Consider the following 23269-nt stretch of genomic DNA (forward strand, 5'->3'; position numbering starts at 1 on the left):
CACCCCTCTGCTTTACAATATTCTCTTGCATTCAATAACTGTATCGTCACCTCTAGTTTTATATTCTTAAAGAGAATGAGAAGGAATTTGCAGAGGCACAGTATGATCAAAGCCCATGCTGCTTGCTGATTCTCATAATTTTGAAAAAGGGAATTTAAAATAAAAGTCAGGAAATTTACATGTGTACAACTCCATGCAAGAAGGTGTAGTGGTGATCAGTGTTCTTTAATATGTTCACAAATACTTCATAAAAAAATAATGTAACTTCTTTCTTATTTTTTTTCTTTTGAGTAAATGAAACATTGGCAGTCATCAACAAGCAGTGTAGAGCAGTCTATGACATATGATACAGATGAAAGTATCTTTCACATGTAATAGGGTTTGTGTGTGTCAGTGTCTGTGAAACAGAAAGATTATATGTTTACACAGAGATAAAATCATCAAAAATAAAACTGAAACCAACTTCGCACTGTAATCACCAACAGTTTATTTTGGCACACAAATTTTCAGTTTTATTTTTGATGATATTATCACACCAACACATGGACAACTTTCTCTATACAGAGATAAAGATATAGATGAAGAGATAAAGAGACAGAGATGAAAGATAGAAATCAAAGATAGTAGATAACAAGATACGAAGGCGCGCGATAAAAATGGACACAAAATGGCTACCCTACATGACGATACAAAAGAGAGCTAAGTACAAACTCAGTACACCTAGGAACATCACTCATTTCAAAAGGTAGTGGTATTTTTATTATCTTAAAAAGATTTAAAAATTATAGTCGTAGCTTTTTTTCGATTAAGGGGATTATTTTGAAGAACGAGATTTTAGAGTAATAAGGATTATTTCGTGGAGGTAAAATTTGGCAACAACATGATCTCACAGTCAAAGACGCTTGATAAACAACAACAACATCTTCAAAGACAGCGCGTCTCAGGCAAAGACACACATCACCTGAAGTCGCTGCAGAGCTGCTGTTTATCAAGCGTCAAGGCAGCGCGTCTCAGGTGATGTGCGTATACGCTTGAGGACCGCGCGCTGTCCATTTGTTTTGTACAGGATTAGCGCGCACTTTCGTGTCTTATTAGTTAAGCGTCTTTGATAGAAATACAGAGACCAAAAGAGAGAAAAAGAGACCTAGATGAAGAGATGGAGATAAATGGAGAGATACACGTAAAGAGACATAGTAGATGGAGAGATAGAGAGAGAGAGACAGAAAGAGAGATACAGAGACAGAGATGAAGAGAGAGAGAGAGAGAGAGATATTAGAAAGAGACAGAGAAAGATATAAAGAGACAGAGAGAGAGAGAGAGGGAGAGATAAAGTGACAAAGATGAAGAGATAGAGATAAAGAGACACAAAGATAGATAGAGGGAGGGAGGGGGAGAATTCATTGGATACAATTTGTGAGGGCTGTGGGGGTTAAGCCAGTGGGCCAGGAGGCTAGGTTCTCAGCCCAGCCAACTACGCAGAACTAAATGCCCCCCAATCAGGCGGATAACACCTCCATCAATTATTCTGGCCTCCGGGCAAATTTGAATCCACTGTTCCTTCTCCTCGTGCCCTCTGACAATTCCGTTTGCCACGCGCCTGCGTGTTCCTCTTGTGTGTACACATGGAGCAGCCTGTAAAACGCAGTTCTACTTACGTACGTCCTGTATTCGCTCCTTCAGTACCCCGCTTTACCCACTGTTGCGCTTGAGCTGTAGTCTGTCTATACAAGACTCAAAATGACTAGATGCCCATGACAATGATGATATTGCGTGTCTGCAACTAACGTGTTGGCAACAGAGTAACTATGGACTGCTGTTCCCCTGCCATAAAACTCATCCTAGATTCAGAAATATTTAATTCCTAATTTTTTTCTTCTTTTTTTTTTTTGGTTTAATTTTAATGCTTTCAGATGTGCTGGAAGTCCATATGCTGTACAAGTGGAATAGCTATCATGTAAATTTTGCCATATTAAAAGAAGATCTTCCATTTTTGTGTTTTTCCTTTTTAGGGGGTTGGGAATAATTTGAATTTGTTGTTCTTTAATGATAAGTCAAGAATGGTTATAAATTTCAATAATGCTAATGATAGTGCTGATGAGAAAAAAAAAAACTAACGATGGTGAAAGTTAAGTAATTTGTCAACATTCAAAGGGTCATTACTTCTCATTTAACATATTTCTTGCTGATCAGTTCTATACCAGTCCTCTACTGTCTGCAAAGTTTCTTCAGTCTCATTTGTCTTTTGCTCTCTCTCTCTCCCTCGATCTGCATGAGAGTCTTCAATAGCACAGTTATTCGGGGACAATCTAGGCTAGCCGCCTGCCTTTAATTGAGTCAATTGAGCAGTCATTGTCTGGGGGTATCCACCTCTAATACAAACTTAATCCCTTTCTTGTCTGAATCCGTATAGGGTCTGATGGGCGCAGACTATCAAAGTCAATGCAGCCAGCCAGCCAGATTTCTTTCTAGTCACTAGCTCCTCCCACTTCGTGTGCCTCTTGTCTATAAGGGTTGTATGTACAGAAAGGAATTATCAGCATACTGGAGAAAAAAAAAAAAAAAGGAGGGGGGGGGGGGGGGGAGTAATACTTCAGAGCAACTACTTGAGTGGGTAAGAGGGGGCCTAAGTGGCTTGTCGGCCTAAAGTGATTTTTGAAGAGTGCAAAAGCGGGAGGGAATAGAGAGAGAGAGAGAGGGGGAGAGAAGGAACGTGGCATGCTCAGTTCAGCCGAAAGTGTAGCAAGGAACACGATGAACATGAAGTCGCTGGAAAATATTCTAAGGTAAGGGGGAAAAGCAGTGCAGTGTAGATTTTTGTTTCCACTCCCTCATACCACATGCACAGCGCCTTCTCTCTCCACTGGACAAGCATCCGCTCTTCGGACGTGGAGTGCAGTCTTGCGATATCTCTTGTTGCGACGCCGATCCTACGTCGTGTCCTGTCGTGGGAGTGTTTCCCCTCTGAAGGAGAAATGATTATTGGATGTCCCACTCGCTGCTTGCATTGCTCGTGTGATTTCCTGCCGACCATTTTCCAATTGTTCTCTTTCAGCGCTGGCGACTTCTTAGTAGCAAGATGAGCTTTCACTTACTTGACAATGTTTTGAGGTAAGGGTGGCAGAATGGATGCGGCTGGTAGGAAAATATCTTCTTAATATTCCTGACTTTCTTTTTCTGATTTGTGTGCTTGTTTGATTGTCCAAGATATCTCTGGATTCTATTGTTTTTTTTTTCTTAATGAGCAGATGTTACTAGGTAACATCTGTTGTTTTTCATGAACCTTTTCCCCTGTGTTTTTTTTTTTTTTAATTCAGTTATTATTACAGCCAATACACCGGCTGTACAGTACATGGTCTTATGGTTAATATCCAATAAAATAAAGTGCTTGCATTTAGTGCTGCCTCTGATTTAAATTAAATCTAAAAAGGTTTGTGTGTGGACTTTATAGTAGGCCTCAGTTTTGAGATGGATGGCTCTCAAGCAGACTTACTGAAAATACAGTGTGTGCTCATGTAGTATGACTACAAGCTGTATTTGCTGGATATTTTGCAATGACTTTATTTCCACTTTTTAAGAGGAAAAGTGATGTCGTTGTCACTAATTTTGAGAGTCTGCTAGTACCTATATTCTCAAGATGAATTGCCTCCCATAACATAGATCCTAGATGGAAAGTTCCTAACTTTTCTCTCGAAAAGGGATGACACTTCATGTTTAATGTGGTTTTCAGTCATGAATTCAACCACTCCCAAAATTGTCTCGAGTCCCAGTTCACAAAATATACATGTACTCATGAAGCATATGGCATGTTATGCAGTAGATGATGTAGGCCTACTGACATTTAGACTGCTATAGCATGCTAGAGTCATCTCATTAAGTTCAAAATCTCATTGATCTGTCTCATTGCAACTCTTCTCATCATAGTAGAAGCTTCTCTCTCTCAAAAAAAAAAAAAACAACAACCAAAGAACATACAAAAACAAACAAACAAACAAACCAACAACAAAAAAGTAATCAAGCAAATACAAACTGACATCTCTCATATTATGGAAATCAGGGATCTGTATAATGTATTTCAGAACACTTTCAGAGACAATTGAGTGTAATAGCATTAAATAGGCACCTATCCAGTATGTGAGTCGTCGGCCATTGTAGCATCCAGATTTAAAGAAATCTGTTATTTTATTATCACACATTCTGTCTCTCCTTTGTAGTGCTGCCAAACCCTTCACATTTTTTCTTTTTCTTCTTGTGATGACTTTTTTTTTTCTTGGTGTCTTGTTACCATGGTAACAATCCTGCACAAAATTTCAGTAATACTTTATTGGACAAATAGCCATATTGCATGTCCTGTAGTTCATTTGGTTGTATTTGAAAATGGGACATTGAAGATGTGGCGTTTGATTTCAACTCTTTATACTTTTGCCTAGCAACAGGTAATGTATGGATTCCTTTCAAGGAGAGTTAGTTCCTTCAAAGAGTGAATTCCAGACAAAAGCATCATTGAAGAAAAAAATAAATACAATTTTGCTGAAACTTTAAGACATCTTCCAGATTTGCAACATTTAGATAGAATACTTGTGTTGTGGCTATGATGTTATGAGCTTGAAAGGAGTGTTGCAAAGTGCTGTAAGGGTATATATGCCTCCCTCATTTGCCTTTCTACACCCTGTTCGCCAATCAGCAGTTCCCCTGAATTGCTTTGTTCTGCAATCTGCCAGGATGTCATTCTAGGTATTGTCCAAGAATAGGGATTATGAGATCCTTAGTGAAAAGCCCTGTGATCCCACACATTTTTTAAATGGGGAATAATTAACTTGTTGCTTACATCGACCTGGTAAGTCCACTAAAAGATATGGTCTTTAGGAAATTCAAAAAAGCAGAGAAATCTTGTTAAATACGGTGTTAATACCAAGAATAAATGAGGACAACATTTATTGCTAAGACCAATTTCATGTAAAGGGTTTGTCTTATAGGGAGTTTCCATTCCATGTTGAAGTTGGTGATAATGAGTGGAGAAAACTTGAATGAGCAGAATTGTAGAGGTTCATCTCAAAATTACACCAAAAAATGAAAGTTCTTAAATTCTTAAGTTTTCACCATTCAGTGAAATTAGTTTAATAGTTACAAACACATACTTCAGCTGACAGTTTTAATCATTAATCATTTACAGAGCTGTAAGAATATGATTCTGGTAATATGTTTGTGTACAGACCGAAGGAGGATTGTGAGATGGATGATTTGATTATTGGCTCTTTCCATACTTGCATTTATTTGAAGAAAACATGAAAGTCTCCATCACTTTTTACTTTGCGTCCAATTTTGCTGAAACCTCTGCGATTCTGCTTGTTCAATTTTACTCTATTTATTAAAAGTCATCATACACATGGTTTAGAGTTACACTTTAGAATGTTTTACAAAGGAGGACTACTACAATAATTGTAACTTTAAAAACACACTGTCAGTGTCTGGCTTTCTCTTAATTTTGTGGGGGTGTTTTCTTGTCGTTTTCTTTCATGTGCAGTGCCATTGCAGACTTGACGGAGTTTTGTTGTAAGGATATGCACCTGAAAGATGTGTGGATATTATTTAATTGATTTACAAGTGATACTAGTATTGTGAAGATTTGTTACAGGCATATTTGTGCAACAGTGTAATGTTTGCTAGGATCAAGACATCCTGAGCCATTTAAGTTCCAAATGGGTAGAATGTATGATTATCTGCATGTGGTCATACCTTTCTTTTCATCTTTTAAGCTTAGAAAATATTTTTGCTGAATTGAATTCATGTAGACTTGGTTTTGCTAAGAAGTACAGTACTGTACAATTAAATCATACATAAAAATGTTTGTCATGTTTTGTGTGTGCATGGATTCTTTCGCCATGTTTGCTGAAAAGGTAACTTATTTCGAATCTGCGTTAAATTTATGTTGTTTGATGTGTTTATCTTTACATGTTTTTAGAACTGCACATTCAGAGGACACTGAGAAAAACAGCATGAATACACTTCTTTGCATATAAAACCATGGTAGAAAATGATTACTGTGTTAATATTCCTATCGACATTGGAGGTAATTATGAGGCCAAGGAACAATTTTATTAAAAAAGTAACTTGGCACACAAAACTCCAAGAGAATGGTTTAAAACAAAGTCAGTATTAACTATTATCAAAAGTTCAGAGAGATTTGTTGAACAAGTCATGTCAATTATCTAATGCATTGAAAAAAAAAAAAAGTTAAGAAGCTGCATTGATCATTGTTCCTATAAAGTAAATTTAAATCCTTCATTTGATCGGGTGCTATTAAAAAGTTTATATTTTTTAATAGATTTTGCCTACCTAAGAAAATTTGCATTGATGTACAATGTATCCTCAATACATCCAAAGTACACTGATGGAGAAAAAATATTTTGAAGGGATTGACTGATCACTTTTTTATTCTGTGCAAAGCAAACGAGAAAATTGGGGTGTTTCAATAGTTTTGGGCAATCTTGCATAGAGATGCACTGTTTACATTGTGTGCACGTGTGAAGTCACTTAACACATACAACTTGTATGGTAGTTTGAGCAACCAGGAGTTGACATCATATAAGTTACGTTCAGACGGGAGCCCTTAACCTCGAAGTTAGGAAACTTCGAGGTTAGAGCTTGTAGTTAGGGACCGTGAAGACGCACTCGTAGTTAGCAAACCTCGAGGTTTGCTCGATGTTTCGAGCCACGAGAAATCTTATGGTTAGCGCTCTAACCACGAGCCGCGGGGGGGGGGGGGGGGTCCCCACTCGTAGTTAAGCACCGTGTGGACACAAAAAACAACGAACTCGAAGTTAAGAGTGACCTCGCCGTAAACTCCATCCCCCACAATTTCCCTCTGCTTCCGGGTCAACCTCCCAAACGTACACCACAAATACACTACACGTGAAAAACCTATGACGCACGACACAACAACATCATCTTTTCTTCCCATGCGCTTGATCTCTGAAACTGAACACGTCAAACTCGCTACTGTATTCTATATTCTTCTCCGACGCTAAAAAAAAAAAAAATGTTTTCGACGAATGTCTTCATAAAGGCATAAAGTCATCAGTGCAGTGCTATCTCTGCATACCATGACAGAGAAAAAGAGTACCTGTAAGCGAGTCCGACAGGGTTGAACTAAAGAATAAATAGACGCCTTGTTAGCAGTGTGGGCTGAAACTTTCGGTTTTGTGGTTTTAACATCAAGTGGGACCCACTCGTAGTTACGGGGGGGGGGGGGGGGGGGGGCAGAAGCTTAACCTCGAGGTTAAGATTCGTCATGTGGACACACGTCGTAGTTAGGGGGCAAGAGCTAAACCTCGAGGTTTCCTAACCTCGAGGTTAGGGTCTGCCGTCTGAACGTAACTATAGCCTGAAGGTGTTGTTAACATGACACATGGTAGATACACTAGGATTTATAGGAGGGAAGGGTTTTTTTTTGTCTGTCTTGAAGAATACCTGAGCTGTAGTTAAACCAGACTTGGTAAATTAAGTCTGGGATGTTTTTTGCAATCGTTGAATTTCAGGCTGCTTGCCATGTACATTGTGTTTGGCTATAGCTGTCTTGACCAGAGTAGCAATTGCTATATAGATACTTTCTTTTTTAACGAGAATGTTTCTCTCAGTAACTGATTGATTTTTATCCTGATGCACTTTTTACTTTGATTTTTCCCACTCGGAGGGTAGTAATCCACTTTGTTCATACTCAAATTATCTCTTCCTTAACACTAAAATATTAGTTGTTCAATATAACCCAATTGATAAATCCACAATTTTGATATTGGTCAAAGGGGCAGTCACTAGTTTTTGTTATACTGCCTGGCAGCCAGCTAAGAGACTGGTAACATGACAAGGTCATTTCAGTACCTTAATAGCATGAATATATATCTTAACCCTAACTAGGCCGGGGGGGGCCTCCGAGGCCCCCCCCTCGACGTTTCGCGCGATGAATCGCTATCGCGAGAAGCTATTGCCGCGACGTTTCATGACTTTTTTCTTTCGAGTCTCCCGCATCTTTTGACACCAAATTTGCGATGCCCGGGTGTGCGGTTTCAAAGTTGCACATAAATATGCACGTGCATGTCAGACCAAAAATTGCTCAAAAACGTGAATTTGTGTACAATTTCAATGCAAACTGTGTTTCCAGGCAAATTTCATAAAAGCATGATTATTTTTGGGTTTTATTGATTAAAATCAATTAATAACGCATTTTCTTGTTCGGAACAATGTCACAGACAAATTTCATCGAAAAAACAATGAAAAACATAAAGTCGAAAAAACAAAGAAATACATAAGAAATTCAAAAAACAATAAAATACTTAGGAAATTTTTTCTGATTGCGCAATTTTTTTCTCTTACATTTGCTAAGGACACTAAAAAGAATATTTACACAAAAAATGTGCCTGTTTTGAGCTTTATTTAGTGATTTATACCAAATTGTCTGATTTCATGCATCATTATGCATAAATTAGCATAATTTAGTGTAAATGATAATTTTTGAAAAAATTAACTTCATGGTACTTTAGATTACATCATAGGCAATGCGTGTGCCAATTTTCATCGCGATCGCGCGGTCGACGGCCGAGATCCGGAGGGGGGGCCTGGGAGGCCCCCCCCCGGCTCTATCATCTACCTGAATAGCCCGGCCTAGTTAGGGTTAAATTAGTGGGATCCGATATGGGGATCACAGTTAAAACTGTTTGGCCTCTTGAATTTCTCAACAGTGCTACATGTGTATGCCCTGAGAAATCACCTCTAGGCAAATCATTTTAGCCATGACCCTCAAGGCAGTCAAGATTTGCACTCAGTACACCTATATACATGTTCTTTGTTGTGCAAGCCTCTGGCAAACTTTCCGGATACTAGGAACAGAGTTCTACTTTTAGGAAGAGTTTACTCTTCATTGTGTGAAGATTTTCAATCCACTGCAAGTGGAGACCACACAGCTGTTTAGTATGTCCACACAATTTAATCCCCCCCCAAAAAAAGGACAAAGTATAGTGTGTAATTGTTCATGGAGGACAGGTGCTGGGTATGCATTAGATATGAACTGGATATCAGTTTATTGATCAATTGTCCGTCCATCAGGTCACAGACAGTCCACCTGGAGAAGATGAAAGGTCGACTTCTGGTGGACATGCAGGAGGCGGAGAAAGAGGAGGAGCGGCTGAAGGAGTACCGCAACGAGCTGGAGCTGCTGAACCAGGAGAGGCTGGCCCATGTCGAGGAACTCCGCCAGATCCACTCGGATATCAACACGGTAATGATCCCCCTCCCCCCCCCCCCCAACCCCATAGCCCGTGGTCACACTGATTAAACTTCTTTAAATTCTCGATGTTAGGGTCACTGGTGTACATTTGTCACATTGAAGACAGCTGATGATTGTGATGAAACAATGCACTCATGTACATCCTGTTGAGCGTGCACTTCGGAGGCCCCACCTGCAAACAGGTGGTGTTTGTGTCCCATGACAAACTTCAAGAAGTTTCAGTTGTGAGCGTTCAGACTGCACAAACTTTTAGAAGATTGGCAGGGGTTGGCAAAATTTTTCAGTAGCTGGAGCAGGAAGTTAATGCAAGAAGTTTTCAGGAAGTTTGCAGTCACACTGACAAAACTTTGAAAATATGTTTTTGCCAGTGTTACCACAGCTAATGTGACTTCCTTGCAGAGCCCATGTGCTTTAGGGGAAGAGAGTTTTGCAGTATCACCATGTGTATATATTTAGACCTTGCAGGGACCGTTGCTCGGCAAAAGAAGAGCCTTTTAAGAGGAGAGAAGCAACATAGGGAGAATGTAAGGGAGCCAAACAGTGACAGTCGAGGGGCAGCAGTGAGCTGGAAGTTGAAGTTGCACCAGCGGAGACGAGAAAATAGGAGACAGGGAGAGTTGTAGGGAAGAATAGAGTGAGAATCAGGCAAAGGGTTTGGAAATCATCGGGAGGAGAAGGATGCAGCATTGAGGAGAGAGGAAAGGGGGGTGGAAGATGGGAGAATCATCGTGGCTATAAGAGAGAGAAGTGAAGAAGATAAAGTCAGATAGATTCTTTTTTTGTGTGTGTGTGTGTGTTTTTTTTTATTTTTCTTTGTTTATTTTTTTTTTCTGTGGGGGGGGGGGGTGTCCTTTGAAACATGGATGTGCTACACTTGTTTTTGTGCTTTTGTTACTGTGCCTTTGCAGCAGTTACTTTGTACCTGTCTGGTTAGATTTTTACAGACGCATTGTTGAGAAGCTTGAATTACTTTCATGCTCGCTTTTTACCTGAAGTTGTTAAGTCGTAAAGAATCACAGGGATTCATTTTGGATTCTGGAATATCCTATAAAACAATAGCAGGGAAACGGGGGATTAATACTACTAAGAAATTAAAGTTTGTTTGTTTCTTCTTTTGTAAGGACCCCATTTATTTCTAGAGGGAATATTCTCTTTTACTGATAATGATAACAACGTAAGATATGCAGTTGCACACCAGCGGAGTATAGACATTTCTCTGTCTATAACTCTACTATCAATTCAAAGAAGCAATTTTACTGAAACATGCTCTTTGCTATACAGTAAGTTTTGTATGCACCCCACCTTTGTGTCATGTATGCCACACTGTTTACAATATTGTACAAGTTGACCTCACAATAATGCTGCGCCAGCCTAAGTTTTATTCATCCATGCAACTTTGGTCTCAGAAAAAAAAGTAAACCTCCCCATCTTGACGTGGCATCAAGCAATGCAGACAGATTAGTGAAACGCAGTGAAACTGAGGAAAGTCAGGCAATCTGTTCATGTTTATGAATGCCAAAGTTTTTTGTTACATTCCCTACCTAGATAGGGACTTGACAACAGTTGGTGATGTTTCAGTGGTGAATTGGAAGGGACACATAGATGTATGAAAGAAATTTCATTAAATTTCATTAAATTTCATTTGTTAGGACACAAAAAATGTTGCCCTTTTCACTCCCTCAGAAAGCAAGGAGAAAAGTATTAATGTTTGCATGTACATATTGTAATACCACTTCAAAAAAAATGTATACTTTTAATGTAGAATAAAGATTAATGAAATTTCTTCTATATTTTATCTTTATTATCATTCTACCTTCGTGACATCACTATAAATTGTTGAAGAGTTCCCATCTAGAGAGGGCAGTACACAAATTGTCCAATATTTTCCAAACAATCACTGAGTGTTCAATAATATTTTTCTCAAGCTGAAGCCACATTAAAGGACAAGTTCACCTTCATAAACATAAGGATTGAGAGAATGTAGCAATATGAGTAGAACACATCATTGAAAGTTTGAGGAAAATCGGACAATCTGTTCAAAAGTTATGAATTTTTGAAGTTTTTGTGCAGTCACCGCTTGATGAGAAGATTACTGCAGTGTATGATGTCACATGCATACAACAATATAAGGAAAATATAAAGAGAATTTTGCAAAATTTCATCTTTTGAAAAAAGTACACATTCCCTTGACTCGTTACTGACATATGTTATGGGTAATATTATTCCCATTGCCTTTAGAAAGAGGCAAGTCAAGTGCTCTTTTATTATGCGAAAAAAGTGAAAATATGTTGAATTTTCTTTACATTTTCTTTATACTGTTGTACTCATATGACATCACGAGCCTTAGTAGTCTCTTCATCCAGCGGTTTCAACACAAAAGTTTTAAAAATTCATAACTTTTGCATCGATTGTCAAATTTTCCTCAAACTTTCACTGATGTGTTCTACTAATATTGCTGCATTTTCTCAATCCTTATGTTAATGAAGGTGAACTTGTCCTTTAATGTTTTTGCAAATCCCCCCTTAGAATGTACATAATATATAAAAATATAACGAAGTATAATCATGATTATCTGAATTCGTACATTTTACATTTTGATTATTCTGCTCCAAGTTGTGTTTTATCAGGAAACATTGATAATGAGGCAGATGCAGCTTAAAGTTAAATTCATTAATTATTGATCCAGATTTGAGTTATTTGATATTCAGCCATTATCAGCAACATATCATCCACGAGGAGGTACAGTGTACTATTATCATCCTTGGATTTTGTTCAACATTCAATATATTTTCAGTTTTTGGCTTTATGAAAGAGCATTTGACTTACCTCTTGCAAAAAAGACAGGGGATTACTAAACACCCTTGACATACCTGTTAAATGTGTGTCAGTAACAAGTCAGGGGAATGTGTACTTTTCATTCCCCCGCCCCCCCCCCCCCAAAAAAAAAATAAAGGTTGTGGAATTCTCTTTATTTTCTTATTACTGTAACTATCATTTTTCATACTGTGTACATTGTATGTGATGTCATGAACTGAAGTAATCTTCTCATCCAGTGATGGTGTCACCTAAAACTTAAAAAAAAAAAAAAAACTTTCAACCTTTGTCACAAAGGTAGAATGATAATAAAGACAAAGTATAGAAGAAATTCCGTAAATCTTTATTCTACATTAAAAGTATACATATTTTGGAAGTGATTTTTTTTTTTAACTGATTGTCTGATTTTGCTCAACTTTCATTGATGTGTTTTAGTTAAATGAGTATGTCACCACATCTTGTTATTTGCACAGATTGAGAGCGTCATCAAAAATACGGAGGGCGATCGCAACAAGTCCTTTGAGGCAGCGTGGAAGATGTACCAGGAGTATGTCTGTCTCAAGGAGCAGATCAATGCACAGAGAATGTCCATCGGCCTCGACCGGGTTCCAGAACTGACCGAGGATGACCAAAGGCTGGACCCAGAGTAAGTCTCTGTGTGTGGTGGTGATCTTGAATGGAAGGATGCTTGTTTTCTTCCAATGAATTTTGTTTGTTTGTTTTGTCATGGAATTGATGTGTTCTATCATTTTGAAACTATTTTGCTTGTTTATTAAAGATAGGGGATACCTTTTACAGACCTCCCAAAATGCAGCAAAACATTAAATATGAACCTCAGGGGACTTGTTTAGGCCACTGCTGAGAAATTTGGAAGTCAACAGTTATCTGCAATTTGAATAATGCACAAAACTCAACTACTCAGTAGTTCTGTGTGTCAGCCACACTTAAGCCTTTTTGTTGCAGTCTTCTGTATTTTTTTAATCTATAAACACAAATCTAAAAGTATAAGAGCTGATGTAATAACATATAGAGTGTGTGGCAAGAATGTATATAGAAATGTTTGTAAGTTTTGATGAACTTTCTTCACAAAATATACATGATGGAAACACATGCACTGCATGGGTATGCAAAGGTAGCCTAGTAATGTTTTGGAATTTACGGTGAGCCCCGAAAAAAATTCGATTCAAAATCTAACGGTCAATGAAACTGTACTAAATGTTACCTTCCACTTTCAATACTTTATGGGAGTTTCTAAAATGATACTCTCTTCAACATACCACTGCATTTATACAACTCTTCATTTAAGGCATGCAAATGGGATTCCCTACCTTTAAAACAAAATCAAAATTGAGATATTATCAGTTTATCTCGGCCAATTTGTATTTTTTTGAAAGGCACTATTTTCACTGGGAAATTGTAGAACCTGTCTTCATTGACACTTCTGCACAGCACGTCTGAGTGACCCTTATCTTTTAATCCTATTTTCTCCCTTTTCTATGAAACTACTCCTCCTCACTCTTTTACAATTTATTTCAATCCCCTTTTGAATGGATTTGGATGGTGCAATCTAAACATGTTATCATTTGAAAACTTGAAGCATACTACAACTGTTTTAAACTTACTGTAGTAGAAAAGTAGAAATTCATTTTAGTCTACGTTTTGTGGGTTTTGAGCTGGGAGGTCACATATATAAGTATTGTACATATGTTTTCATTATTTCAGTTTTGACAGCACTTTACATCCACAGTCATCCATCCCTCACATCATTCTGCCAATTTACAATCAAGAAAAATCCTGACTAAAACAATAAAAAAAAAAAACAATAAAAATTCTGATTAAAACAATGAAAAGCATAGAAAGGATAATGTTGCGGCCTGAATTTTTTCTTCACTGTAGCCGGAATTTCATTATCACCGTGTTCGTTAGAATTGGAATGCACTGCATATTTATCTGACTGATCATTAATGTGAAGTCCTTAGCCAGGAATAACTTCATGCTTTGTACTTCTTGCTTGAATTTTCATCTTTTTTTCTTCTTTTTCTTTTTTGCATATGATCAATGGAAAACTGAGGTGATGACATCATCAGCTCACTTATTTGGATATCAACTGCTCAAGAACTCTTTTGAAAAAGTTGGCTAATGTTTAAAATTTCATAGCATCCATAATTTTCATGCAATTGTGATCAAATTTCCACTGTTGTGCTTGTGAAATTTTACTTTCTTTTCACAGTAATTCTTTACTGATCCGAAATTCCCCTTTAAAAGTATAAAAAGATAAACTGGTTTTGCCACCCTTTTCCTTCCATCATGAAGACAAACAATGCAGCGTTTGCAACCAATTAGTATTTTGAGTACCTAAAGCTCATATTATCCAACTCCTCCAGTTTCCAAAGAGCTTTAAGTACCTGCCGGCTTTTCTAAGTGTAAGCCATGATCGGAGTGTGAAGAGTCCTCCCTTGAATAGTATAAAAAGCAAGGCAAGTATTCAATGTAAGCAATACATGTAGTTTCTTGCAGATGCACTCATGTTTTCGAGGCGTATCGCAGAGTGTGTGAAGCATTTAGAAATGCTAATTGAGCCAGTCTGTTTCCTCGTATGTAGCTGAACAACATGATTGTACAGGCTTGTATACGGTAAACTTGCATATTGACAGGTTAGGTTGTTCTTTTTTCCCCTCAAATTTGTACAATCTCCAAACCGATGATGAAGATCATGGGAGTGTGATTGTACATGCTGTCTGTACAGAGCATGAATAATATTGTGGGAAGGTACATTCAGAAAGTGACTTAATTTAAAGACTAAAAGCACTGACTCAATGTAAAACAACTAATCAATGACATATTGAGGAATTTGGCGAAATTCAAAGTCTTTAAAATGCCAGTGAACCGTTTGGTATGTATCCAGGGATGACTCCTGCCATCTTGATCGTGCTAATGTAGCACAGCTTGCTTATAAGAAAGGGGAGTACAAGGTATGTGTACTTCATTAATTCCATACCCGCCAACTGTTCAGTTTTAATCTGAATATTCAGATTTTTCACTGAGAGAAAATGCATTCATTTCAGTATGTTCTGATTTTTTAAAGTAAAGTAGTAGTAGTAAAGTAAATGAAATTCATGAAAGTTCAGATTTTTTAATGATTTTTCTTTGTTTGTTCAGATTTATTAAGTCTCAGGGTTGGCAGGTATGCATTGTATGTTGAGGATGATGATGATGCTCTATCTTGAACTTAATCATATTTTATTGCTCTAAACATATCAATGTTTCATTATTATTGTTGTTATTATTATTATTATTGTTATTATTATTATTATTGTTATTATTATTATTATTATTATTATTATCATTGTTATCATCATTATCATCATCATAACTTTCAGCAGTAATGTTGAAGTTACGACATTACTACCTTTACTTTTATCATTATCACTGTTTTGATACCGTTGTTTTTATTGTTGGCATTGTCCTTTAATAGCCCTTTGTTATCTTGGTCACATGATTGTGATGTCACTTGCATTTGAAGCACTCCTCATTTATTGTGAACCTACTATTCTATTCACCTTGCGATACTCCAGTGGAAGAACAGTTATTGTTCTTCTGCTGACTATTTTATCAGGGGGTATTGCTCTGATAACATCATCTTGGACAAGGCTGTTAGAAAAATCATAGTCCCTTACTTATGTTCTTGTCAGTATTTTCCTCTTACTCTTTGGATAAGAGCAATGATACCAAGGTGAATGCCATATTGTAAAAACCTGCCGGTTGTTATGTGAGGAAGACGAGCATTCCACTTTCCAGTGCTTTCCACTTTTAACTTATGAGGACTTTTTCCCTTTGGTATGGTGGATTTGTGAACTTCAGCAAAGTAGAATGCTGATAGTGATAATAAAAGTGATGATAAAATCAAAAGTAATCATGTATTATCATCATCATCTCTGTAGTGAAAACAAATTTTAAGAGAGTAGGTCATGTCAGCATTCACATATTTCATGGATGAGAGAAGTTTATGATGTAGTGATTAAATTAATGATGATAATTAATCACTTTCTTGAGCCCCACATTCCTGACTGAGAGCATCTAAATATCTAGAGCAGTTTATGCTTGCCTTTAGCCTTGTCGAGAGTATCATAATGTATTAGGGTGAGCACTCTTCTGAGAGAATGTTCAGAGTTGTGCTCATTCTGTTAATTCCTGGGACAATTTTACTGCAGAAATTATAGTCTTGTCGTTTTCAAATTGGCAACTGAACTTTTGCTTGGCATCCTACTTTGGAGAAGGACCATTTCAGACTGGTTAGTTTTGTTATTTCTGCATAAAGCAGAGAAAGAACATACCGATTTGTGAGTTTGAAAGAGTAATATCAATATTGATTTCCCTGAAATGTGTTGTAAATTTGATGATTAGTGAGAAATACTGGGATTCAGAGGAATTTGATAATTCTGTGACTGAAATAAAGTATGAATATAAAATATACAAATAAGATAGGGATCGATTGAAAAGAAGATTATAAAAAGACTAGTTGCAAGTATACTTGGGCAGGTGTCTATGGGAAATATGTGTTAAAGCAAAATCAGGCTGTCCTCAGGGGTTAGAACTTACAGTTGTTGTAATGACATCCAGTGATAAATTGTGGCAATGTTGTTTCTTAGACTTTTTTTTGTGGAAGTACTTTTCTCACCTTTGAAGTATTTCTCTGTTTTTGCAATTTTGCAGGTTACTTAGGAAGAGGAGAGCAGAATGGCAGGACCAGGAGAAGAAAGATCCTCCGTCACCTAGCAACCCTGCCATGCCACTCCCCTTGGAACAGCCCACACCCCTCCAGGTCCCGGGAACCAGTCACAGCAAAGAGATGCATGCTCCTCCCCCACCGTTCAAACAGCAGCCACCGCCCATGAAAGTGAGTGGTCCCCAGTACCTTTCCTTCAGAAAATGTTGCTTTGTATGTAAAAAGCCCATCGACTGCTAAAGTAGAACAAATTATCATTCATGAGGGAACATTAATATCAGTGTATTTCTTTTGTATTCTGTTTTTTTTCCCCCAGGAATCATGTACATGATGATGGTCAGTGTGCCATAATTACTAAACTTGTGTCAGTCAAGAGTTGCGAAAAAGGTTGCAAGGCTTTCAATCTTTCCATTATGAGCTAGGATTAATTCCCTCTGTTGGTACAGGGTATTAGTTGGGTTTTTTTTTTCTTTGTGTTTGTCTTTACAAAGAGTATGTTAGTTGCCGAAGTTAGTCTGTAAGCCTGAACATATTTAGCACTGTCTTTTGGGATTCCTCTCCCCATATGTCTGCTCCTTAATTGTAGTGATTTGATTCTAAAGTGCACATTAAAGGGACAACGTGAAACAAAGTGAAACAACATGAAACAAAGTGGTCCAAATAAAAGGTGGGAACCACCTTTTATTATTAGGGCCTCTTTGTTTCTCGATATCTCAGCCATTTCAAACAGATTTCAAACAGATTCCTCTCAGAATTGTATGCTCTTTGATATTACATATGAGAATTTTTTAATTATCTTGTGCAAAGTTAAAACCTGAATCCCATCTATACCAGAAGTATACCATCCTTTAATGATAATTATAGTATTTACTGATCACATTGTCCTTTCTTTCTCTCCCAGAATTGTCTGTCATGTCACCAGCAGATCCACAGAAATGCCCCCATCTGCCCTCTCTGCAAGGCCAAGAGCAGGTCCAGGAACCCAAAGAAGACCAAGAGAAAACATGAGCAATGAGGGACTGGTTGGGGTTCTGCTAGATAGATAGATGTCCTGGACCAATGGAAAGGAATGGTCTAACTTGGTCCTACTGTACAGTTATTCATTATGTTTTTCCTTTTCTTTCCTTCTATTTTTATTTCTGCTTATGTTTGTTCATGACCAAAGAAAGCCTATGAATCTTGTACTCTGTGATTACTGCCACCACTGAGTGCATACAGATTGTTTTCAGGGGAGCTTTAAACAGTACTGGCTAAAACAAACAGTATTGATCAACCTGATTCTGTTATCAGGTGAAGCTTGCCTGTAGCTGCCATTCTCTTCAATCTCATTTCTCTTTTCTTTTTCTTTACACAAATGAAATATGTTCAGAGAAAGGTGATAGTGCAAAAACCACATATTCAGCAAATCTGATTTTCACCAATTGGGACTTTCCAGCAATTTCATGAATAGTTGAATTTGTAATCAGGGAGTACTGTAATGAACAGAGAAAAGCACGCCTGCACGTCACATTCATGCTGGTTTTGAGTTAATATTTTAGCATGTTGTTAAATTTACAATTAGGTGAAATAAATTACCCCATTGAAGACTGACCTGATTTTGCTACAACACGCATTTCCCATGGACACCTGCCCGAGTATACTCGGGACTCGTCCTCAACGGGTTAAAAGAAAGGAAATGAAGGAAAATGAAGGAAAATATGAATAGAATAATGAAAATAAGGAACTTTGTTACCAGGTGAATATCAAAATAACCTTTTGGTGAAAGTGTTACATAAACAGTTTTATTTTTTTCTTTAAACAGTTTCATTTAATCATCGTGGATTAACTGAATTGGACAGACACGTGAACGCGGCCCATGTCCTAGTCAAACTTCAGCAGTAAAATTGTTGAAAAAAGCTGCATTAATAATGAAGCCATTTATGTGTATACAACAACTCACCTCATTGACTGAATGGCTTTAAATTGGGACTCATAAATAAACTAGTAAAACATCAGTCATGTTCCAAGATAGATAAATATAAAGAGCCTCTTACAAGTTTTTGAAACTCCTTTTCTTGTTTATAGACTTCCATGTATGATTATGAGACAAGATTTTGGAAGAGTGATTGTCAATTTTAATTAGGCCTTAAAATTCAACCCCCTGTGGGAAAGTGGGGTTGGCCTCATCTTGCAATTGACATTCTCCGCAGGTTAAAAAGAAAAATGTGCAGTTTACATTTTTTAATGGAGTCAGTCAAAAATTATTGTTTCGCCACAATGTTTCTGTTCGTTATAAAAATGCAAACCGACACAGGCAAGTTTTGATGGTAATATGATAGCAAACTACATCAATACATTCACAAGAGTGTAAGCAGTGAAATATAGTGATGAAAACTAGGGAGACAAAGTCAAACCAAACTTAGCAAGGAAGCATGTATAGTGAAAGAATTATGATGGAATTTTGCACAAGTGATACTTCTCTCCCCCCCCCCCTTCGATATCTGTCCTGTGATAACAAGAACTTTGCAGTACATGGGTTGCAGAGTTCTGTCCGAGAAGCACTGCTCTGATCCATATATTAATAGATGATATACTGTTGGTGTCAATGTAGAATCATATCCAAATATTACCCCTACCCTTCAAGATTGGTTTCTTCTTAAGTTCCCATGGACTTTCCTCAGTAGCTTCCATATTTTGGCAACCATTTAGTTAGCATTATAGTCTCATATCAGTGTTTAGGCGTATTGAACATTAAAGATGACAAACTGAATTCCATGGAATTACGCTTATATCTCACAGAGCTAAATCCATTGAGAGTTTGAGGTAAGACATGAGATATATTGTTGCTGCAAATGGTTGTAGATGATTTTGATATGCCAGTTAAAGAGATGGTATAGTTTTGGTTAGGGTGAGATATCAAGTTTCCAACTTTTCAAAGAAATACTGAGAAACCTCCTATGAAATTGGAAAAAACCCACTTTTAATTCTAAGAGGAATTCAAAATTTATTTGATGAAAATTGGTTTTGAAGTGACTTATATTGGGACCCACCTTTTATTAGGTCCACTTTGTTTTACTGATTTTGGATATCTTGGTCATTTCAAAACCAATTGTCTTCAAATACATTAAAGAACTTTGAATTCCTTTTAGAATTGTATGCTCTTTAATATTTCATATAAGTGGTTTCTAATTATCTCACAGAAAGTTAAATCTGTATCCCCAATCTCAACCAAAACTAAAGCAGAATGAATTAGGTTTAAAGTAGAGGGCTAGAAAGTGTTTAAAAGATATTAGATATATTTGACCTGATGTATGACAATGGTGCCAAAGTTGGTTTCCTTTTTATTCCAGATATTGATGCATTCCTTGTTAGATTTTGATTCAGGACATGGTACTGTACGTGTCACCAGATCCAAACTGTGCATGCACACGTATATAAATCAAGGGTTTTATATCATGCTGGAAAAGAATTATATTGGAGCTTGCTCTGATGCTCTAGAGCTGTTTTGGGCTACAGTCAAACAGTTGATTCTGAAATATGACATGTAAATTTTGTAAATACTATTTTCATGTACATAGAAGGCTACCATCTGTTGTAAATATATTATTCTTGGGAGATGATTCCTGTAACTGTACATACATGGAATATCTGATATGATGGATGAAAAAATTCATGTTGTAGTTATGTATATTTATTTATTGATTTTTTTTTTCCTGCACACCATAGATGTCAGAGACAGCAAAACATTTTCTGATTTTTCCATCACAATGTAAAGTGTCAAGTGTCTGATCAGAGCAAAATACTGTAACCTTTTGGCAACAATAGTTCTGTAAAACTAGACAATATGAGCAAGAAAGCACGTTTAATGCGGCCTTTGTGTGCAGCATAGTGCAGGTTAATGAAGAAACAGTTTAATGAAGGAAACCTTGTGCAGTATCTGATCGAACTGAGTCTAATCGGCTCGTTAGCACCAATTTCTCCCCCTTCACCCCCCCCCCCCCCCACCTCTGTCACGGATTGTAGATCCTTCTCATAGTAAGAGAGTGTCAAATCAAAAAAAAAAAAAAAAAAAAAATTGTGCTGCTGTTAGTTGCAGCACCCTCATTTGGTGGAGTATGGTGCAGGGAGGAGGTGATGAAGTGTTTGTCGCATAGTGGGTTTAGCCAAACTTAACCTGTTCCGTACAGGAACCTGGTGGCCCGCATGTTAAATTTATGGGCATTTCAGAATTCAGTATGGAATGGGTTAAGTCAACTATTGGTACTTGTGCAAATAATGACATGTTTGAAATGCGTGCTTCGGTACCTGATTTCTGGTTAGAACATGCAAATCTCACGGCATCAGGAGCATGCGAGGCAAATTCAGTAAGGCAAACTATATATTCATAATATACATATTTAGTAGATTTAGAATCATCCAGAGGCAGTTCAATTTAAAAGGGGATTGTTATTGTGCATGTTCATTGTCTGCAAATAGTATTTGCATTTGTTTTCATATCTTCAATAATGTTCTTTCAAATATGGTGTCATCAAAGGGTTGTCTTGAAGTTGAAAAGCTGTTGATCGAATCTGAAGGAAAATTACTTTCCCTTTTTTTCTTTTTTTTTTGTGGGGGGGGGGGGGGGGTAGGAGGGCACCCATGCAGAGAATCACCCAGTACCTTTCAGTTGAGTTCTAGAAGGGTATTTTCCCCACATGTCAGTTGCTATCTTGGTCATTTCGGATATTGCAAGGAGAGGGAATTATCATGATTGCCTTCTTTTTTTTTTTTCTTTTTTTTTGTGGGGGGGGGGGGTGGTAGAAAATTCAGTGACCAATTTTACTAAATATGTAGAAAATTCCTGTATGAAGTAGGAAAGTGACAAACGCACTTCACAATCTCTCCGAGTTCAAGCGTTCACATGTAAAAAATTGAATAAAGATGGACAATACATTGTACAATTTAAAAATCTGCTGGAAAGAACATGTACTTTAATTCCATATATTCTTTACCTCTTGAAAGCTGTTTTCACAATTTTCTTTCAATGTACAGTATATTAATGTTTGGCTCCGTATTGAATGGCTGCATTATTGATATTTCTTTGATCAACGTTTTCAAATGTCAATGTATCGTCATGCGTGACCAAGAAAAGTAGATTCTTTCCTTTTTTTCCCCCCAGTTATATTGAGGCAGTGTCATATAAAACTTCAGAAGAAAATTGTTTGTTTGAGTGTGTGTAAAATGCATTCTTTTATTACCTCAGTTTGCATACATGATGATCTCTGATAAGACTAACTGCTATGCTGAATTGTGCAATATATGGACAAACAAAAAACGCCTGCTTGTTTGAAGTCAATAAATGTAGCATATTATGTTCGTATTTTAACCATAGAGTCTAAAATGTATTTCTCTTCATCGTTATCTGTGCATCAATCTGTGTGAGAGTCCTTGATAAAATATTGTAAATAGTAATGAGGAAATAGATTTGGTTGGTTTTTCAGCTGATTTCATGTACATGTACACTTCGCAGGTGGAATTTTGAAATTAATTTTACGGACTGAGTGGTGTATAAGAGCAGGAGGCAGAGAGGAAAATCTGGGGGGCATTTCATGAAGCATTTTGTCCGACAAATTTGTCGGACGAATTTTCTCTCAACCAGTCAGATGCAAGGATTTCAGTAGCTTTTAACAGTTTGTCAGAGAAATAACCGACCAAAATACTTCATGAAATGCCCCCCTGAAAGACAGGATGAGGAAGAGAGGAGGAAGAAAAACACCGTAACACGTAGAGGAAGAAGTCGTATTAATGGATCAAGAGGGATAGAGAGGGAGAGGGTCAGATGGGGTAGAAACGAGTCTGGGAAAACGGACTTGGTGGTAAACAGGATTTACGTAGAAGATTGTGTAGATCGTTGTTCGGATTATGTGTCTGTTCAGATGCGAACTTTGCAAATGGAGCAAGTGCACTGGAAGGCGGCAGAAAGAAAGTGCCATTAGAAGTAGATATAGATACAGACAGTGTTCGGAAGGCGAGATAGATGAACAGGCGACAAAGAAAAGAGGGGTATATGGATGGGAGGAAGAGAGTCTGAGCACACGCTGACCGAAAAATTAGATATGCAGGTATAGGTGTAGACAGTAACTTCATTATGAGTAGTTTCACGAAAGGGAATTGAGGCCTACACAATTAAAGGCATCAAAAATGCAATACATGTATTACTTATATAGTGGACTCCCGGGACCGCCAGTTTTCTTTCGTTATATCGAAATTTCGTTATAACCGAACAAATAAAAGTACGTACAGTGGATAACGTTGCGGCGTGAATGTTTACTTCGTTGTAACCGGAATTTCGTTATGACCGTGTTTGTTATAACGGGAGTGCACTTAAAATGTGTCTAGACAGTTGTATGCAACTGAAGAGCTGATTTTTTTCTGAGCAAGTGATCGATTTGCGACGGGTGCGAACGTCGAATACATGGCAAAGTCCAACATTA

At 37.4% G+C, this 23269-nt stretch overlaps 1 protein-coding gene across 1 annotated transcript in view; it reads left to right on the forward strand.

Moving 5' to 3' along the window:
* The window catches only part of LOC140242876 (zinc finger C4H2 domain-containing protein-like), a 40812-nt gene extending 22441 nt beyond the window's left edge, over positions 1-18371 (forward strand). Inside the window, exons 2-5 of the mRNA XM_072322622.1 lie at positions 9097-9268; positions 12565-12737; positions 16805-16988; positions 17719-18371. Coding sequence (XP_072178723.1) covers positions 9097-9268; positions 12565-12737; positions 16805-16988; positions 17719-17832 — 643 coding nt within the window. The 3' untranslated portion in view covers positions 17833-18371. The remainder of the gene's footprint in view (positions 1-9096; positions 9269-12564; positions 12738-16804; positions 16989-17718) is intronic.
* Positions 18372-23269: the final 4898 nt, after the last annotated feature.

This window comes from Diadema setosum, chromosome 19 (assembly GCF_964275005.1).
Source record: "Diadema setosum chromosome 19, eeDiaSeto1, whole genome shotgun sequence".
Lineage (NCBI taxonomy): Eukaryota > Metazoa > Echinodermata > Echinoidea > Diadematoida > Diadematidae > Diadema > Diadema setosum.